This window comes from Abramis brama, assembly GCF_963993115.1.
Source record: "Abramis brama genome assembly, chromosome: 23".
NCBI lineage: Eukaryota > Metazoa > Chordata > Actinopteri > Cypriniformes > Leuciscidae > Abramis > Abramis brama.
This window is the reverse complement of record NC_139985.1, coordinates 15,224,499-15,245,177: the sequence shown is the minus strand read 5'-3', so window position 1 is coordinate 15,245,177 and position 20,679 is coordinate 15,224,499. Positions and strand designations below refer to the sequence as shown.

General features: G+C 36.7%; 1 protein-coding gene across 7 annotated transcripts; it reads right to left on the bottom strand.

The window, feature by feature from the left end:
- Positions 1 to 7,223: 7,223 nt before the first annotated feature.
- pfkfb2b (6-phosphofructo-2-kinase/fructose-2,6-biphosphatase 2b) lies at positions 7,224 to 20,652 on the bottom strand. 7 transcript variants are annotated; one of them, XM_084101135.1, is made up of 18 exons: positions 20,516 to 20,652; positions 19,966 to 20,112; positions 16,729 to 16,743; positions 16,482 to 16,607; positions 15,064 to 15,160; positions 14,607 to 14,673; positions 14,356 to 14,430; positions 14,204 to 14,260; positions 13,956 to 14,080; positions 12,845 to 13,052; positions 12,617 to 12,766; positions 12,426 to 12,530; positions 12,192 to 12,321; positions 11,864 to 11,926; positions 11,717 to 11,781; positions 9,079 to 9,273; positions 8,076 to 8,164; positions 7,451 to 7,655 (listed from the first exon to the last, which is right to left on the bottom strand). In XM_084101135.1, exons 2-18 carry the CDS (start codon positions 20,051 to 20,053, stop codon positions 7,586 to 7,588), a joined length of 1,725 nt encoding a protein of 574 aa, XP_083957261.1. In that variant the 5' UTR covers positions 20,054 to 20,112; positions 20,516 to 20,652; the 3' UTR covers positions 7,451 to 7,585. The 7 variants fall into 7 exon arrangements, with proteins under 7 accessions (XP_083957264.1, XP_083957261.1, XP_083957262.1 ...); XM_084101136.1 differs by having other exon boundaries at positions 8,076 to 8,098; XM_084101138.1 differs by lacking the exon at positions 8,076 to 8,164 and having other exon boundaries at positions 7,224 to 7,655.
- Positions 20,653 to 20,679: the final 27 nt, after the last annotated feature.

The window sequence follows — 20,679 nt, the reverse complement described above, 5'->3', positions numbered from 1 at the left end:
ATAAGTTAACTTTACAATAGGGAAATAATAGGTGAATGAAATAAACTGTAAACATGTTCCTCAAATCTGACTGGTTGATTGGAATGTTGTTCCAGGATCAAGAAAGATATTTATCCAGGAACATGTTGCACTTGGTGAAATCACATTCTGGAAAATATGAACTGTGACAAGAAGCTCTTCAATGTTAAAGGGAGGTGGTGAAGTGAAAATCTTACCCTTAAAAATAGACTTTGTTTGATATCTTCAAATTAGAGAAATTAAAAGTTCTGTAATGAGACTCTAGATGGCGCAGGCTGATAGGTCATGCACTCAAACGCTTGCAATCCAAGCGGGAATCTTCCGGTCTCTCTCTTGAATCCAACACGGAAGTGACTTAAACTGCAATTCATCGACTGGCCACTAGAGACAGGCTCCAAAAGAGAGTCAATCACATAGACCCCCCATGTAAATATGCCCAACTTTACAGCAGAAAAAAATGTTTACAGCCTGGTACAAAAAGTGGTTTTGGTCTATATAGCAAATTTTGCCCTTCATGAGAACTGTGAGGGGGGTGATTTTTTATATAATTCATCCATTTAAATTATATTAAGCCTTAAAGTTCTGCATAATTACGGGCGTGGCCACTTGAGTGACAGGTGAATTGCCACTGCTGTCACTACTAGCCGTTTCTCTGCTGTCTGTTAGCGGTCACTTCAGCTAATCCCGCCTCTTTGCCCATTTTCGGTTATCCGGGCGTGACGTGCGGTGACAGGTTACCAAGATGGTGACGGCCAGCTCCGCCCACTTTAGGCTTCAAAAATGCTCTTCAGAAACCTACGGGTGACGTCACGGACACTAGTCCGTATTTTTTTACAGTCTAGGTTGCAATCACATCACTCTCAATAGGGTTTAGCTGAATAGCTTGCATGCTCAACCTTCAAATACAAGATAGCATTTGCCTTAGCAGTCTGCAGTGCGCTTTCAGAAACCCTCCACCTTCCCCAGCTCCACCTGTATAGATCTGCTACGGGTAATTCATGTACGCTACATCGTACAGCAGCAGCATATCTTACAACATTGTCATACCCATTACCATGCCAAACACTCCGAGTTGTCATGACAGAACTGTATGTCCTTTAAATTTTCCACAGTTGAAATGGACACTACACTGCATGTATGGAGTAAAAATCATGGGTCAGATGTGATGCACACGCAAGTTATTTAATGTGATTCAACGGCTCCAACTGTACCCTACTAGTGAACACCACTCACATTATTCAAAATCTAGTTCCAAATCTGTTATTGTTCAGATTTCCACAAGTCATTTAGTTTCTGTTTGAGGAAGACAGCGTGAACTTGTCAAGTTGAAAAATGACTGTCCATATATGCATGCAAATGAACACAGCAAAACTGTAACAGATACTTGAGTCTTTGCAGTACAAAACAAACGAGACACTGGCGCGTGTTCAAGCGCCTATTGCATGTTGTGCGTGTGTGTGTTTGTGCATGCTACCGCGATCTCTAGAAATGATACGCCTGTTGTTCTTTTGCAGTCATGATTGGTAGTGCTGTAACTGTGATGACATGTGCTGCTGATATTTACTGAAGACCTCAGGGGCCGCTGTGCACATCTGGAGTCTAGACTCAGCGGCTCTACAGGCCTGAGACTCCCTCACTCTCTTCCTCTCTCTCGCCACTGTCCACTGTTTGCATAGCTGCTTGTGTTTAATTTAAATTAAAGTTACCCCCCTTCAAGTGGTTAATTGATTCTAGCGATGAGGGACAAAGTAACTGGAGCCGAGTGTCCTCAAAACACACGGAGAGAAATATTATTATGAAGACCAGCCTGTAAACATCTGTGTTTATGAGAGAGAAACAATATGATTATCGCTGGTATTGTTGGACTGAGAGGAGCCATATATTTGACTTAATGCATCCCTGTGTTTACACAAACACTCAAAGGCTCTTGTTAGCTGCAAGTGTAATGATAAATGCCACGTCATTGTGGTATGTGCGGTTGAAGAGGTCTGTTTTACCTGTTAATCTCTTTATCCCCTCCCACCCTTTCTATAGCTCATACACAGAGAGCTCGAAAACTTGACAGTAGTTTATTTTACAGACTCTCGCCTCTCAGGCTTCTTCTGTCCTCCTTTTGAATTTGTGTTGAACAGCTGAAATCATCACGCTCATACAGCATCAGTAAGGGATATAATGGAGTGAAACATTTTATCCACCACATATTCAAACTGCAAAAATATGTTTCTTAACTATATGTTTTATCTTGTTTTCCACTAAAAATATCTCTCAACAACACAAAATTGCATATAAATTATGACTTTCTTTTAATTTTATTATTAATTAAAATTATTTATTTATTTATTTCATATATATATATATATATATATAGGCTATATATATATATATGTATGTATATGTAAAAAGCAATATATATGTATTACTATGTTTGGGGTTGGAAATATTTGTTAATGTTCTTGAAAGAAGTCTCTTATGCTCATTTATCTGATCAGAAATCAATAAAAGTAAAATTGATAAAGTTGTGAACTATTATTACAAATTAAAATAGCTATTTTCTATTTTGATACATTTTAAAGATAATATATTCCTGTGATGCAAAGCAGAATTTAAATTTTTTAGAACAATGTAAAAGTCTTTACTATGAGCTTTAGTCAATTTAATATCCTTGCTGAAAAGTATGAATTTCTCGTAAAAAAAATATTTTAAATATTTTAAAATTAAATTTGGCCAAATAAATAAATAAATAAATACAATAAATAAAACAAACAAATAAATAAATTATATATATATATATATAATTTTCTCAAATTACTTTATTTTTAATTTTTATATATATATATATATATATATATATATATATATATATGTGTGTGTGTGTGTATATACATATATATATATATATATATATATATATATATATATATATACACACACACATATATATATATATATATATAATTAAAAATAAAGTAGCCTAATTGAGAAAATTTTGTTAAACATTTTAATGAATTTGCTCTTTGTATATTTGCATTTGATAAATAGCATATATAATGAAAGTGCATACCTTTGCAGAAAAAAATCTCATACTAGTTTTTTTTACTTTGGTTTATTTTTCCAAAAGTCCCTCACAGAAAGGTAGTTCTGCATTCAACCCCTAAAAATGATGGAAACTCAGGTTGAAATGCTCTTTGTGTGTTTGTGAGCGAGAGAGTGAGAGTGAGAGAGAAGGTATAAATGAACCCCTGATTTACAGCCGTCTTTAGGTACAGCCCCTCCTTGTTCCATGTTCACCCCTTCTCTCCTTTCTCTGCCCATAATAATGGACACGGTGTTTTTACGAGAGTACCAGACCAAACCCTATTCACACTGCAGCACTGAGTCGGCACTAAATGGCTCCGTTCAGCTCTCTGCTATTAAACAGCTCATAAAAACTGGCCACACAACTGCTTGAGTCACAGATGCAACTACATGGCTCCTGATCCCAGCGTGATGCGGTTTGACACAGCTGGCTTTGCCTATTTGCCATCTAATGCATGATGGTTAGGTATCTAAAATGACCTGAATTAACTATAACCAAGTCATAATTACACTTGGGTATTAAAATCAGTCACATGAATGAAAGCGGCCTGATCATAAAAAGATGCAAAGCGTGCCGGACTTCAAAGCTTATTACACAACTAAATAACATGAACACATGAACAAATAAATAAATGCAACACTGATTTTAGTTTCAATTATTTCATTATATGAGAAGAAAGACATACAAGATCCATTAAACTAACCCAGTGTGAGTCAAAGGTCACGTAAGAAAGTATTTGACCAATCAGAATCAAGTATCCCAGAGAGCTGTGCAATAATAATAATTATTAGCTCCTTCTCTGAGGGTTGTGGCAATTCAGGTTCTTTCCCACCCTGCTTGCTTTCTCTTTCTTTGCTTTTTCTTTCAGTCTGACACACTGTGAGTGAAGGATATCAAATTCCCCAGAAAGCTCTCGGACAGGTGAGCGCTGCTTTGGGTGACCTCCATCTCTCACATTACGGTGCTAAACTGCAACTCCCTGGTGTTCTCGATTACATGCGTGCACACACACACACACACACACACACACACACACACACACACACACACACACACACACACACGCACACGCACACAGGTGTGATCCTTACACATCATTCTGTTTTTGTTGTCACAGAGTATCATACATCACTAAGGTCAAGAGTATTAAATTCCAGTGCCTTATCATACAAAAGTGTTTATATATATATATATATATATATATATATATATCATGCCCACCAAGCATTTATTTGATAATTAAAATACAGTAAAAAACAGTAATATTGTGAAGAATTATTACAATTTAATATTGTTTTCTGTTTTACTAATACTGTTTTCTATTTTAATATATTTTAAAATGTAAAATAGTCAGTCACATGATCCTTGAGAAATCACTCTAATATGATGATTTGCTGCTCAAAAACCTTTCTAATTATTAATGTTGTAAACAGTTGTGCTGAATAATGTATAGATATTTTTTGTGGAAACTTATTTTTTAGGCTTATTTGATGAATAGAAAGTTCGAAAGAACACCATCAACCCCATGTAACCAATTTAATGCATACTTGCTAAACAAAAGTAATTAATTTTAAATAAATCTGTATAATCTAAGCACTTTTGTAAATGTACCTTGTTTTGATGATGTGATATTTTTTTTTCCAATGTTGTCACTTTCTGCGCATTTTGTATTATTAATATAAAACTTAAAGACCTCGTGTTGCCAATATTTTGATCAATAATATTAAATATTTTCACTGACAGTATCTTCACTCCTTATGCTTTAGTAGGAATTTGATACTTCATTGTGAGCCAATGTAAAGAGGTAGGCTATTGGTATAATAATATTATTTTTATATCACATTAATCTAATAGACACATTGAGCAAAACCAGTCCTGTTGGACTCTCGGTGGGTAGTTACTACACACAAAATACCAACAAAAGATTCTAATGTGCACCTCAAGGAGCCAGTATATAATTACCTGTCTGCAACAACCACACATTTGAAAGACAACAGCAGCTTTACAAAGTGATGGAAAAACAAATCAGAAGGAAAGCAGAGAAAGAGTAAGTGGGGGGAAAGAGAGGAAAAATAAATAACAGAAAGTTGATCTATGTAATCATCCCTAGATAGGACAACCGTGCTATTGTGGTCAGACTGGAACACTAGTGCTGAAGTGAAACCTCAAACAGTTTTCATGGGCTTTTTAACATGCTCTTATGAAGCACCTGCACTTTTCAGCTCTCACTGATGCATGAAATGAAACTGACACATTCATTTTAAAGAGAGACTAAGGATTTTTTTTTGCACCACATTCAAAAGACAATACGTTTAGCATATAAACAGACAAATAAGAGGAAGAGTGTGTTGCATTCAGAAAAGGTGGCATTGTAATCATAGCACTTTTAGATATCAGAGATTAGATATTTCTTCCTTTACCTGCAGTGACTCAGAAGTTAATACTTCTCTTGTGGTTCTCCTCTATCTCCATCAGGGTTATGTAACACCAAGAGGTCAGTGTGTGTGTGTTCCAGGTGCAACCATTCATTTCTGTCAGTCACACTGTTGTGATATAGGTGGAGTGCAATGGCCAGGCTGGATATCACTGGCAAATGTTATTTAGGACAGATAATTCACGACAAAAAAAAAAAATGAGTATAAAGGAACAACATTGTATTATGAACTGAGATGATAAAAATATTCGTCTATAAAACAAAAGTTCCTGTCCTGGCTTCTGATTGTTCGTCACCTGTTTACATCGTTTAGCAACTTCTTGCATAGATAATTGTGTAGTAACGCTCTGGTCAGGGATTTGACTTGAAGGAGAATTCATTTTCTTCACAATATAGCACAGTTTCTAGTAGCCTAGCCTATCTCATTGCTTAAATATAAAGTAACACATCCTTTATCCGTTTTTCATCAAGAGACCTCATAAGTAAAGTGTTTTGGCGCCATCTGGTTGCTATAATGCAACACGCACGCACACAAAATAAGACTTGCACAACAATAGAAGTCTGACATAACAGGAGCTGTTTAATTGTGTGTATTTGAGAAAAGCATTGTTACAGGCAACATTCTAAGGTCTGAATATAATATATTGTGTGGCAATGCCATTGTAACAGCAAGTATAATTTATAATAGTTGAGTCACATTGTGTGCAATATGTACCGCGCCATCACAACAGTCATTAAGGGTAATGCATGCTTGGATACCTTAACTGCACCTTGATTTTTGCTAGTTTTATGCTGCAGCGTTGAACAAATATAACGGACATAAACAAGTGCTGATTGTGTAAATCTCCTGGACACTGATCATGGGTATTGACATGAAATTGAAAAGTTGACGTGAAGTTGTGACATGCTATGCTCCATTCTAACCATTTTGAACACAATTCTGCAGGACTTTGCTAATGTATTTGTAATTATTGTGCATGGATGCAGCATTTATAACCTTATTTCAGACCACATGGGGTTACTTTTAAAAAATACATTAGTCAAATGATGTAGTCAGGCAAAAATTTGATTAAACATGTAAAATAAAAATGGAAAGTAGTAGTGAACAGTACCATGACATTTTTTGCCTCAACATTAAACCACCAAAAGTCTATAGGGATTTTATGCATCAATCAACTATTTTATCCAGTGTCACTGGTTGATGACATGCTGTTGAGAATAGTGCAGCTCCTCACATGGAAATATAAAACGACTTGTCAAGTTAGTAATTCCAGTTTTAACAAACGCATAACCAGAGAAAACATTCCTATCTTAAAAAGCACATATTACATTCAAAACCTTAATAAAAACAACTATATTTGCTAGCATCATCAGCAGTGACCTTCCCTATAAAATATACCCATTTTACATACAGAATCCTACAAATCCCTGTCATTTTGACATAATATGCCACACAAATACATTTCTATAAAAATATCATACAAGTAGCTAACTTTGTACAATATCCCATAAATATCATTCTTATTAAGAAAATATACAAGACTAAATAATATTTCATTGTACTCTCAGTTTAGTGCATTCCTTGAAGCCACAAAACAAACCTTTCCTCTATCTGTCTTCCATTAGTTCCCTGAATAAGACTTGTTTTCTTTCTGATGACTAACTATGGTATATATGAAGATGTTGTAATAGTTATGATTGTGAAAATGCTTTATTGCAAACAACATTGTGTTGCAACACAGATTCTGTATGGAGGTCAGCATCAGTTGCACAACCCACGTTGTGTTCAAGTTTTATCAGAGAACATTCAAGAGGATCATAGAGAGGATTCTCCTTTGTTCAATCTTCAATAAGGCATCATCACTTAAAATAAATATTCTTTGTTGGGTCATAAATATATATATTCATATCATTCATATACATTCCATCATTCAGTGGGGATGTGTCATGCAGGGGGTTGATGGGAAATGTATCCTAACACTGATAAAGCAAGCAGGAGGTTGGGAATCTAAAAGCAAAGTTTCAGTGTCATGCAGGATTTTGGAAATTTTCCCATCTCATTCAGAAGCGGAAACAGTCATTAGCTTCGTCTGGGCAGTCAAAGTTGATTCCTTCACACAAGGAGTCCTCAAAAAAAAAAAAAAAAAAAGTGAGAGAGAGATAAAGTTAAACTTAAATATAAGGAGTATCAGTATCAAATTCTATAATATAAATCAAAAATACTGTCACTATCTTGAGAAAATATATAGGCCCCTTTAGATTTCAATTTAAAAGACATTTCAAACTACTTTTTTTATAAATAAAAAAAATAAATGTGCTTGCATTGTATTACTAGTATTTTACTTGGTGTAACAACTTATTTAAGCATTTGAAAAGGTAAACAGAATTCTCTACAAAGACATGATATAGCAACTACACATATAAAAACATGATTGTGATCGAATCTTCCAACATAAATGCAGGTTATAAGAAAGCTGGCAGAAAAGACAACCAATAATCAACATAAATGATTGTGACATCACGCATATATCGATTAAATTTACTTACAGATGACTGCCAACCACACGAGACTGTGAGAACAGAGAGAAGGATGAAGGATGAAGGGGGAAGAGGAGAGACAAATATGGAGAAGACAACTGAAGCGCAAGGACAAATTTGCATGTTCAGAGTAAAACATGGACATGGAGGCACAACATCAGTTTGAAGAGACCGTTCACCCAAAAATGAAAATTAGGTCATCATTTACTCACCCTCATGTCATTCCAAACCCATAAGACTTTTGTTTTTCTGCATGAAATAAAACATGTTGCTCTGCTCGCTTCCATACAATGAAAGCTAATGAGTAAGAATCCCATCTTTTTATTAAGCAAGGTAATTTCACACGCAAATAGAACTTGAGAAGTCGAGAATTCAGATAGGAAGTTTCTGTAATACAGCCTCAAATCTTTTTTGCAATTTGAATATGCAGTACTGTATGATTTAAAAATGACTTTTTTGGTCACCATTCACTTTCATTGTGTGGAAAAGAGCAGCTAAAATTCTCATTTTTTATGTTCCACGGAAAAGAAAAATCTTTGATGACAAAGGATGAGTAAATGATGACACAATTTTCATTTTTGGGAAAACTATTCCTGTAAGCACATTAAATATATTGGCAACAACTGACTGATTTTCTTAGGGAGAAATAATCCAGAAAAAGAAAAAAATATTTTGTTGTTGCTATAAAGATATGTAGGATAATGCCAATTAGAACTGTTAGCTGGTAAGTTATGGATATTGTATGGCCTGTGGCATTTACCCATACAGCAAAAAAAAAAAAAAGAAGCTCAAGCTGAACAAGGAGTTAAGAACATGCTCTTACATAAAAAACAAGGAACAAAATAGAGGAGACTGCCAAACTGAAAGTATTGCATGCATTTAGCACAATCAGTACTGGGTGTGACATTCACAGGTGATTCAGAACACCAGGGTGAGGGTGGGTTCATGTCAGGACATCACTGGGTCAACCGAGGCCATTTAATATCCCAGGGCTTCAGATTCTGACACTAACTTGGCTTTGCTGAAGCAGCAGCGCCCCGTCTGGTGTGTCAGGGAAGTGCAGGGCGGTGGGGGAGGGGGTGAGGGGCAGCCAGGACCGGTTGCCAGCGCTGTAGAGACGGGGCCGCTTAACCTGGTCATGACTGGAAAGTGGGGTGTAACTATTCCGCCTTAGCAGCAGAGGGGCAGAGTCTCGTCTGACTTTCCCCTGGTTTGAGATGGGAGAGACTGGCTGGGTTAAAAAGAGAGACCGCCTACACCAGGGGTGTCCAATCCTGCTCCTGGAGGGCCACTGTCCTGAAGAGCTCAGCTCCAACCCCAATTAAACACACCCGAGTCTTACTAGGCATACTAGAAACTTCCAGGCAGGTGTGTTGAGGCAAGTTGGAGCTAAACTCTGCGGGACAGCGTCCCTCCAGGCCCGAGTGTGGACATCGCTGGCCTACACATATAGCTCACCTTTAAAGACCTTTAGCACACATCTCAATAGCGTCTTCAGTCTCCACAACTCCAAGTATTCCCAAAGATAATCCACATTAATCAATATACACAGACTAAAAAGTATGATAAATAACTATGTTCTAATGTTCTAAAACATCAAACGTGTCTACAGCGATGAAGAATACATCACTAAAGCACAATGCCGTTCAATGGAGCGTTTGACACATGGATAAGCATAACTCACAACACAAACGCAGAGTTACATTACAACCACAGGCTGCTGAGACATCATAACTGTGATGTACACACAAAACTATATCACAACTGTACAAATAATCTTGTAAATCAACATATACAGGGGAAGGCTGAACCTCACTCTGATGAGGTGAATAAGCACGAGAGGAAGAAGATTTTTAATCAAACCATTTGACTGACAGTTTGATTAAACAACAGAGAACATAGCTTAAAGAGTGTTATGGGTTAACAAGTTACCATAGACAACAATTTTGACCCATCATTCAGTTAGAAATAACAAAAAATACAGTGTTTTTACAGTGACGCACTTCGAATCATTGTCCTTTAAGTATTAATATTTTGAATCAACTTTTTTAATATATATTTTCAGTTTTCAATCTGATTTTAGCTTAAAGGGATACTTCACTTTTTTTGGAAATAGGCTCATTTTACAACTCCCCCAGAGTTAAACAGTTGAGTTTTACCATTTTCGAATCCATTCTGCCAAACTCCGGGTCTGGCGGTACCACTTTTAGCATAGCTTAGCATAGATCATTGAATCGGACAGGACCATTAGCATCTCTCTCAAAAAAATGACCAAAGAGTTTCGATAATTTTCCTATTTAAAACTTGACTCTTCTGTAGTTACATAGTGTACTAAGCATCGTGAAAATGAAAAGTTGCGATTTTCTAGGCTGATATGGCTAGGAACTATACTCTCATTCCTGCGTAATAATCAAGAAACTTTCCTGCCGTACCATGAGTCCAGCAGGCGCGATGATATGACGCAGCGCCTGAAAATAGGTCTAATAGGTTAGACAAACTTAGTCCCGGTCACGTTGGAAGTTACCGAGCTGGGGACTATTTTCAGGTGCTGCGTCATATCATTACGCCTGCTGGACTCATGGTACGGCAGCAAAGTTTCTTGATTATTACGCAGGAATGAGAGTATAGTTCCTAGCCATATCAGCCTAGAAAATCGCAACTTTACATTTTCCGTCGGTCTTAGTACACAATGTAACTACAGAAGAGTCAAGTTTTAAATAGGAAAAATATCGAAACTCTTTGGTCATTTTTTTGAGAGAGATGCTAATGGTCTTGTCCGATTCAATGATCTATGCTAAGCTATGCTAAAAGTGGTACCGCCAGACCCAGAGATCGGCTGAATGGATTCGAAAACGGTAAAACTCAACTGTTTAACTCTGGGGGAGTTGTAAAATGAGCCTATTTCCAAAAAAAGTGGAGTATCCCTTTAAGTAATTTTGCCATGTGCTTTTGTCATTTTAATAGTTAATAGATAATATTTATAATTCAATAATATTTTAGTTATTTTAGCATCTTATTTCAGTTAATTGCAGAGGCAACATTTAAATATTATCATAATTTAAGTTTAAATTCATTTCAGCTTTTTTATTTTTTTAAATGAACTAAAACAATTTTTACAAATTTTACACTGCTTAGAGTAGAAGTCTATGAGGCAAGGCATACATGGTTTAAAAACACACGTGTTGTTAAAGAACTTGTAGCAGTTTTTCTACAAACATATTATTTGAGCTGTAAAGTTGGAGTAGAGGTGGGACTATTGCTCCAGGAGGATGAATTAGTGTTTGAAATCAGTCAAAATTATTTCCTGTGGTAATTGACAGCACATCACAGATGCTGTAGATAGAGATTAAGTTATATTGAACCCAGAAAAATGCTTTAACCAAGGTTCTCCAAGAAAAACAAGCATCAAAGACAGCAAACATGCAGTGATGAAATTGTAATTCCCAATCAATAGAAAGCCTATAAGATATCAAAAGCTGTACCATAAGAAACATAGCATGTTTGTTTTGAAGTTTCAAAAACATTACTGAAGAAAAATTCAAATTTGAGAGATAAATGTGGCACCAATTATTTTAAAATGAATATTTAATAACCTCCATTAATATTTCATACTGAAAGAGAGAACACCACAGAGACAGATGTGGACTCACCAGTGGTCGGTCCCGATGTGTATTCACTGCCTCCACATTCAGATAAAACATTTCCACTTTGCAACCTAAAACATCATCCAAATTCGTTTGTGAACAGAATTTCCATGTGTATGTTTGTAAAAGTGACGAATCAACTGTCCAACCCACCATAGGCAACAGGAGTGAGCTTCATGACAGTGTGAAGGGGACATTTCAAATAGGGGAGATCATCTGAGACAAAATATAAAAATAGGTTTCAGTTGATGTACATTTCTGTGATCTGTTGTTGCATATTATGATATATATGGTCTTGAATAAATATATATATATAATGGTCTTATTGAAATCATATGGTCTTGTTGAAATTGTGGTTTAAGGTGAGATAAAAATATAACTGTATATATATATTTACATATGTATAAAGCCAGGGACACTTGCAAAGATTAGTCAGTTTTTTTGAGTGTTTTAGGATTTTCAAAATGCAAATGCATCTTGCCTGCACTCTTGTCCAAGAAATAGGCTAGTAGGCAGCGCATAACCGCCTGATGGCAGACAACTAGTACATTGCCTTGTCTCTCAAGCTCCATAATCACAGGTTCCAGTCGCTGAACCAGGTCCATATATGACTACAAGAAAAGAGAGCATTTTGATACACTCTGAAATACTTTTGAAATATGTCTCAGAGAGACATAATCTGAAGAACTTGTGAGAAGTTCATGACATGCTGTACCTCTCCTCCTGGATATCTGTAGTGGTACTTGTCCTGATCCCTTAAAGCAAACTCTTCTGGGAATGTGTTCTGGATCATTTCATAGGTCATCTCCTCACATACACCCTGTTTCAGAGCAAAAATTGCTGATGAATGAACATACAATACATCTAAACTGCATGTAATCTCCACTGAGACCTGGGCATACTAACAGCATCTATCTCATTGAGGATTTTCCACTGCTCATAGGGAACTCCCAGCTCCTCAGCTGTCTGGATGGTTCTCCTTAACTGGCTGGTCCAAACCTTCAAGTCAGAGAGCTTAATATGCTCCTTAATGAACCCACGCAGGGCACTCGCAAACTACATGCAAAGGAGAGAGAAAGTTAAGCATCTTCTGATGAATAACTACTATAAAGGCAGCAATGAATGAGTCTAGACCTGTCTCCCCCGGGAGGAGAGTTCAGCATCTCCTCCGATGCGACCCTGGACGTTGTGCTCGCTTTCTCCGTGCCTGCAGAGGTAGATGGAGTGGGAGTGTACGTGGATGTTCATGAGGTAGTAGACAATCTTGCTCTGGATGTAGTCCTGAACACGGTTTACCAGGAACCGACGGCCCACGTTCATCACCTTGATGAAGGACAGGTCTCTGGAGAAAAAAAAAGTACATTTTAAGATCGTCTTTTCCTGATCATAATGTTCAAAGTGCCCCTGTTATGCTTTTTTGGATATTACCTTCCATTTAGTGTGTAATACAGCTGTTTGTGAATGTAAAAGGTCTGCAAAGTTTCAAACATCAAAGTGTTATTGTTTCCCAAACGAAAGAACTGATTCTGAACTGCCTGAAATGAGTCGTCAGTAACTCCAGTCTTACTTCCTGCACAAACCTATGTAGGTTTATAACAAATTTGCATACTGCCAGCTTATGGTCTTCATTGGCTGCCCACAAACAACATCTACTTGACCTAGAGGAGACCTGGAAGAGTTTGGTTTGTGTTGTCGACATGTCGAGAAGACACTGCATGTGTCTCTCAAGCAAATCCACTTTGCATGCACTTCCAAATGATGAGGACTCGTATTGATATGGTAAAGCCGACGCCATTGTAACTGTTCGTATCACTGTGTATACAAGTGCTGAGGAAGCCTCCGGAAAATTCAGATATGGTAATGGGCATTTCGTTTTCGACATGCGCTGTAAGCTGTAGACCAATCACAACAGACTTAACTGGGCCATCTGACCAATCAGAGCAGAGTAGGCTCTCGGAAAGGAGAAGTTTAGAGAGACAGAAACCTTTATCGAACTGTTTTAGACACTGTGAGAAAAGAGGTGATGCTGCAATGTATATTATGAGAAAATTACAGTATTTTTTTACCTTGGATGCATGTAAACCTATTGTAGGAGACCTCCAAAAACAAAATTAGGAACCTTTAAAATAGCGAAATTGTGGCAATTTGAAGGAAAAATAGATAGAAGATTTATTCCAAAGAAAATGTATGTACATACATACATACGATATGCCAAAATAATGTTTGATTTTCGAATCATTCTTACTTCTCATATTCATCAGGATCTAGTTGTTGGTAAGTGACTTTATAACATTCGATGCGTTTCAGGAAATCATCCATGACCCTCTCTCTGTGTCTTTCTGGATAATCTGGACTTGAAACCTTGACTTCCTGAAGATACAAAAGGCACATAAGAGACATCTGTTGAGAAGATAATGAACAATAATACTGCTATGTTGCTGTACTCATTATACCATCAGTTTAATGAAATGCAAACCGAACCAAACAACATACCAGGATGTTTGCAGCAATAACCTCTGGATCATCACATACTGACTCCACAAAAAACACCTGCAAACGTAAACACACAGAAATAGGAAAATGATAATCACATATCACAAAGATAACTTATCTTGAATGAATGTTTAAATTGCACATGTGGCTACCTTAAATGCATTTTCCTGAACAAAATGTAATATAAGATCCCGCCTCTCCCGGGTGGTGTTTGTGGCATCAAATACCTTAAAAAAAAAGAAGAGAAAAACAGAATGATGACCATGTCACATGATTATCTATGTATTAATCAAATATATATATTAAAAAATCTAAATCTTATTAATATTCTTAAAATGAATAACACTCCACACTACATTAAAGTAAATAATTGATGTGAACACAGAAAAAGGTAAAACCTTACAGCTATTTGTCCACCTTCCTCATTAAAGTAGGTCTTGACATCTTGCAGGGCCACCAAGGCACATTGTCTATTTGGGATGCAAGTATAACATTTTTTTAAAAATTCAACAGTTCTCAGGAAAAACACAAACTGTCCTGTCAGAAATGCACTGATGTAACCTTCAGGAAATGTCTTAATCCTTCTGCCATCATATTAGTCTAACAGGCTTACTTTAGTCACATTAGTTTCTTGGTTTACTGAAAACATATACATTATTATTACATATTATACACTATTAACACTGTAAAAAATATTGTGAACAGGACATTGTATGAAAGTAAACTTCTCTTTTCATGTTCCACAGAAGAAAGAAAGTCTAACAGGTTTGTAACAACATGAGGGTGAGTAAACAATGACACAACTTTAATTTGTGGGGGGAACTCTTCTATTAAATCACACACAAAAGATATAATCCTACTTCCGTATCTTCATGGCTTCCTCATTGTCATGTCTGAAGAAATCATATGACTTGTATGCTTTAACTGCTTCCCTCCGGTACACACCAAGGTTAAACACTGCACAATAAACCAATAAACAAGGAATAATGGTTAATCTCCACATTGTCACATTCTTGACCAGTTTTTGCACAACTGTAATGCATCATGGTGATATCACTCAGTATGTAAAGTAAGTTACAGTGATTAAAACAATTGTATTGTGAGTCATGATGCACTCAAGAGAGATTGAGTTGAAAGAAGCCATATTATGCCCTTTTTACAATGTCTTGGTTTTGTTTTTAGGGTCTACTAGAATAGGTCTTCATGATTGAATGTTCAAAAACCACATTATTATTTATATGTGTTACATTGTTACAGCACCCCTCTTCCCAGTCTGTCATTAACGCCATCTCTATGAAGCCCTCCTACCAAAAAGCACAATGTGCTCTGATTGGTCAGCTGGACAAGTTTATTGTGATTGGTCAACCGCTTCGAGTGTGTTTCGTAAATGTCACGCCCCTTAACATAACCGCAAGTTTCAGCTTCTCGGGTGTAAGCACTAACATTCGGGCTGAATCCTAAATCGCATACTTCCCTACTATGTAGAAGGCGAAAAAACAGTATGTGACAAAAGTAGGATGTCCGAATTCACAGTACTCATAAACGAGTAGGCAAAAAGAACCTGGATAACCTACTTCTTCCGACGAGATTCTGAAGTGTGCATACGATGGACCCCATGAGGCCACGGGAGAGAATTTGTGAATGGCAATGAAGCGACGTAACTGACGCTGGTAGGTCACATGATAATGACAACATGGCGAATGTAGTATGTCCAGATTACATTCATACTACACCAGACATACTATATAAAACATACGTTTTAGCGGTCGTGGAGTAATTCAAAATAAGTACCTACTCAAGAGATTATGTGATTTCGGACACAGCCCTGGACATGGCGAAAACACACTATTAAAGCAACTCAACCAGGCCTTGCCCTTTTGCGTATTCCTTGGATGGGAACTATTTAAATGAGGGATAAATTGTGATGTGTGCATTCCCAGAAGGAACCTCAAGACTACAATCGAGGCGTTTCAGGGAGGTCAGCATCACTGCTTACTGATCTGAGAATAACTCCCTTTGCAGTGACTTTGTAACTTTGCAGACCTTATTCATGCTCAAAACAGCAACACACTAAATAAAGTTTAAAATGTAAAAAAAAGCATAATAGGTCCTCTTAAAATGTGTTGGTTGCCAATGCAAGTTCAAATTTAACCTCTTAATAGACTATTGAAATGATCAGCTGAGAGCTAAATGGAGCATTTAAAATAGGAGACAGATGATATTTATAGTGAGTGTCATTTGACATGTTGCAACTGTCTAAATTCAGCTGCCCACTCACCCTTTGTGGGAACTCCTATCCAGTTAAGGTAGCGTGTGAGCTTCTTCGACATGTACGTTTTGCCTCTGGCAGGGAGGCCGATCATGACAATTAATGTGGGGGAGTTTGTCATGTAAGACGCCCATGCTGTGGTCAGACAAAAAACAGACAGACGGTGTCAACAGCACATCATGGACTGGAGGAAGTTATGGTCTCCAGTACTATCAATTATAATCTGCTAAATATAAAATACTAAAATTTCACATACCAACACCAACTGCATCTGCACCAAAAATTACATAAAATCAAACAACACAATTACTTTATGCCTGATGCATGTCAGAATGTATGAGTTTATGTTTGCACGTTTGTGGTTTATGGTACTTTCCACTATTTCAATACAAAATAGGACCTGAATCTCTGAGACTTTTGACACCTTGTATCAAGGTCGTAATTTGTTTCTTATGATCACCAAGGCTATTTTTTTATTATTAAATATACAGTAAAAACAATAATATCGTAAAATAATATTACAATTTGAAACAGCTGTTTTCTATTTTAATATTTTAATAAGTTATTTAAAATGTAACTTATTCCTGTGATGGCAAAGCTGAATTTTCAGCATTACTCCAGTCTTCAGTGTCACATGATCCTTCAGAAATCATCCTAATATGCTGATTTGCTGCTCAAGAAACATTTCTTATTATTACCAATGTTGAAAACAGTTGTGCTGCTTAATATTTTTGTGGAAACTGCAACAGATTACATTTTTCAGAATTATTTGATGAACAGAAAGTTCAATAAAACAGCAATTATTAGAAATAGAAATCTTTGTCTTTACTGTCACATTTGATCAATTTGAATGTGTCATTTTTTTAAGAATATGGAGCATTACATTTCTTTCTAGACATTTGTTAAACAAACAGACATCTGCCTAGATCTTCTGCCAAGATCTAGGTATGTTTTTTTCTTTCTCAAATGATAAAAAAAGAATACCACATGCAAATTAAATCCCTGGATTTTTTGTTTAATAATGAACATATTAGGTATGAAGAAAACATTACCAGTGTTGGGTAAAGTTACTTTAAAAAGTATACATAGTTCCCACAGGCCAATTAATGTCACGTCACCAATTAATGTCACGCCATCTTTGAGGGCATAAGCTGCTGTGTTTACAAGGTTTTACAAGCAAATTTCGAAGATTTCTTCCTATTTACAATGTTACGAAAATCATGAAGAGACAAAGTGACAGAGATTATAAAGACACTCTATTAACACAAGACAGAGAGAGGTACAATGCGAAAATTTCTGTCATAAATGGTGTGGATCCGTATGCGCTAAACTGAGCACTGATTTTGCAGCTTTGGCTCAGATACTGTATTATCCATGTGTACCATTATCTGGTATTGGCTAGGAGTTTTAACACATGTAAGCAATTCCGAGCCTGGAAATATGTGCATGAATATACACGGTATGAAAATAAATAAAACTCGCGTGCAAATTAATGTAACAGTTAATGCGGAACTACTTTATACGCGGGTTTTTTAGGGACATAATCTGAGATTGCAAGGCTGTAATGTGTGTGTGTGCGTCAGTCTGTGTCTGTGTGTGTGAGTGAGAGAGAGAGAGAGAGTCGCGGGCGCGATCGAACAGTGGAAACAATGTTGTTTTTGTATGTTTTTAATACCTCGTCATTTTGTACATACAGGACATCATTCAAACTGCAAAGTGTTAACTTATATTTGTGTACACTCGCAATAAAAAACAACAAATTCTTGCGTGTTTTGAGGGAGTTTCTTTCCTGTTTATCCTCGCCAGCCATAACCTCCATCGTTGTTCTGACAAAAGCTTCGTCTTGTCACATTCATGAAGTCTAATGACGGGTATACTGTAAAATCCAAATTTAACTGAACCTCCGGCACGATTTGAACATCCATTGACCCAGCAGGAGATGACCATTTTCACTTTTTATCACGAAATTAACTCGTTTCAGCTTCTTCGTCTAATGTTCTGCTCACAGCATGCCCACAGAAATGGCGGCGGGTCGGCAAATGCCCGTATGTTGTGACGTCATGTGGGAACTATGTATTGCTTTACAATATTGCATTACTCCCCAAAAAAGTAACTAATTCCGTTACTTAGTTACTTTTTATGAAAAGTAATGCATTACATTACTTTTGCGTTACTTTTTCTCACCTGGGCAGGGCTTGCTTGTTTGTTTTTTAATAACAACAAAATAAGTTCTATTTTTGGCAAGATGTTAAAGGTGCATTGTGTAATATTTAGGAGGATCGGTTGACAGAAATGCAATATCATATACATAACTATGTTTTCAGTGGTGTATAAAGACCTTACTTAATGAACCGTTATGTTTTTATTATTAGAATGAGCCATTTCTATCGACATACTTACACTGAAATGTGCCGACATGTTTCTACAGTAGCCCTAAACGGACAAACGCATTTCGTTACTATATTGTTCTTCATGCAAAAAAGCTTTCTAAAGTCAGCGAATAAAAACACTGACACAATAATGAACAAGTAACAATAATATTTGCAATAACATATAATTTTACTGAATAATAAAGTAAACAAAATGTCTTAATTTATCTTTGTAGAAAAACCTCATTGCTGAACTGGCTACTCTCTGCTCTCTCAGACTTTCCTGTCGGCCATTGTAATTTTTGTTGGTTAATAAAGTGAGATTAAATACATAAAGTATATTTGTGTAATTTAATATAGTTAATTATAAAAGTTTTGCATACAATTCTGAGATTGCATTTTACTGTTTTAATTCGTTTTGAGGAATACTGAATGTTTTGTGCAAGTTCTACCAGTATGCATGTTAATTTAGTCTAGAACTAAAATAACCAACATGTTTACACAGCGCACACAACACCTCACTTTATTTCTCTCGACATGGGGACAGTAGAGCTGTCAGTCAATAAATGTGAAAGTAACTAGTAGCGTTACTTATTTGAAAAAGTAACTTAGATATTTTGTTGTAAATTGAAAAAGTAATGAAGTACTTTACTAGTTACATGAAAAAGTAATCTGATTATGTAACTTAAGTTACTTGTAATGAGTTACCCCCAACAATGAACATTACTACCTCATGTCAGCAATTTGATGACTGGGAAAAAAACCCTAAACAAATGTGCCTCTAACTTGATCTGCAATTTGAAACCAGCATAACAGAGAATGCATATCTAAATAAAGGGTAGCACATAAGGTATATTTCTAATCTAGACCGACAGTGAACTTCTGTTCTGCAGCCTCAATGACAGCTGCCACTATAAGAAGGGCAACTGTGATATGATTCATGCTGTCGATTACTGGGCCAGGGACACAACTGTTATGTGGGAAACATTCTCATCAGCTGAAAAGTACCTTAAACCCAACTAAAACAGACCAGCCAAACCAGCTGACCACGTTGGCTGGTTTAAACTGGGATTCAAAACAACATCTTGTGGAATGTGAAAGCACATTCACGTTGTGTAACTTACAGCATTTCTTCTCTTGGCCTCTGGGCTCTGATTTCTTGGCTTCAGCAGAACTGGTTGAACCAGCCTCCTGCTGCAGCCACGCAGACATACTGAATCAGACAGACTTAATCACTCGCTTGCTCTTCCTGCTGTAAAAACACAGTGCACCTGCAGAGAGAAGGGGGGAAAACTGCGAAATAAAGACATTATACGCAACCTACGTTAGTGAAAACGACGTTAAGGGTTTATTCAAATGAAAACTAATGAAAATTGAAAACATTCCCCCTATACAATTATGCTCTACTCAGGGACATGCATTTTTTTGCTCTCGCCACATCGTCATTTTCTCAGTCATCCGCAGCGCAGAAACAACAAATGTCGTGCTATACATCACAACAGAGAAGAGGATGCTGAGGACACGTTACGTCATAAACGTAAACAGAGGGTTTGTCAACAATCAGTCACTGATGGTCTAATCCACACGTGTATTACATCGTAGAATCAAAATATTAAACATACACATTTAAAGCACTATGACTATTAACGTGACACGTAAAACGTGTGACCTTACTGCGTGCTAATAAGTTAGTCACCCCTTCAACCTCGGGGGTCCGTATCTTATCCTGTATCCGCCGGTCCGACCGGCAGGTTCAATGTCTTTGCGCAGGCCGCAGGGTGTCTTTGCCTCCTAATGTTAGCCGGTTTTGCACTTGATAACCTTCCATGGCAACCAGC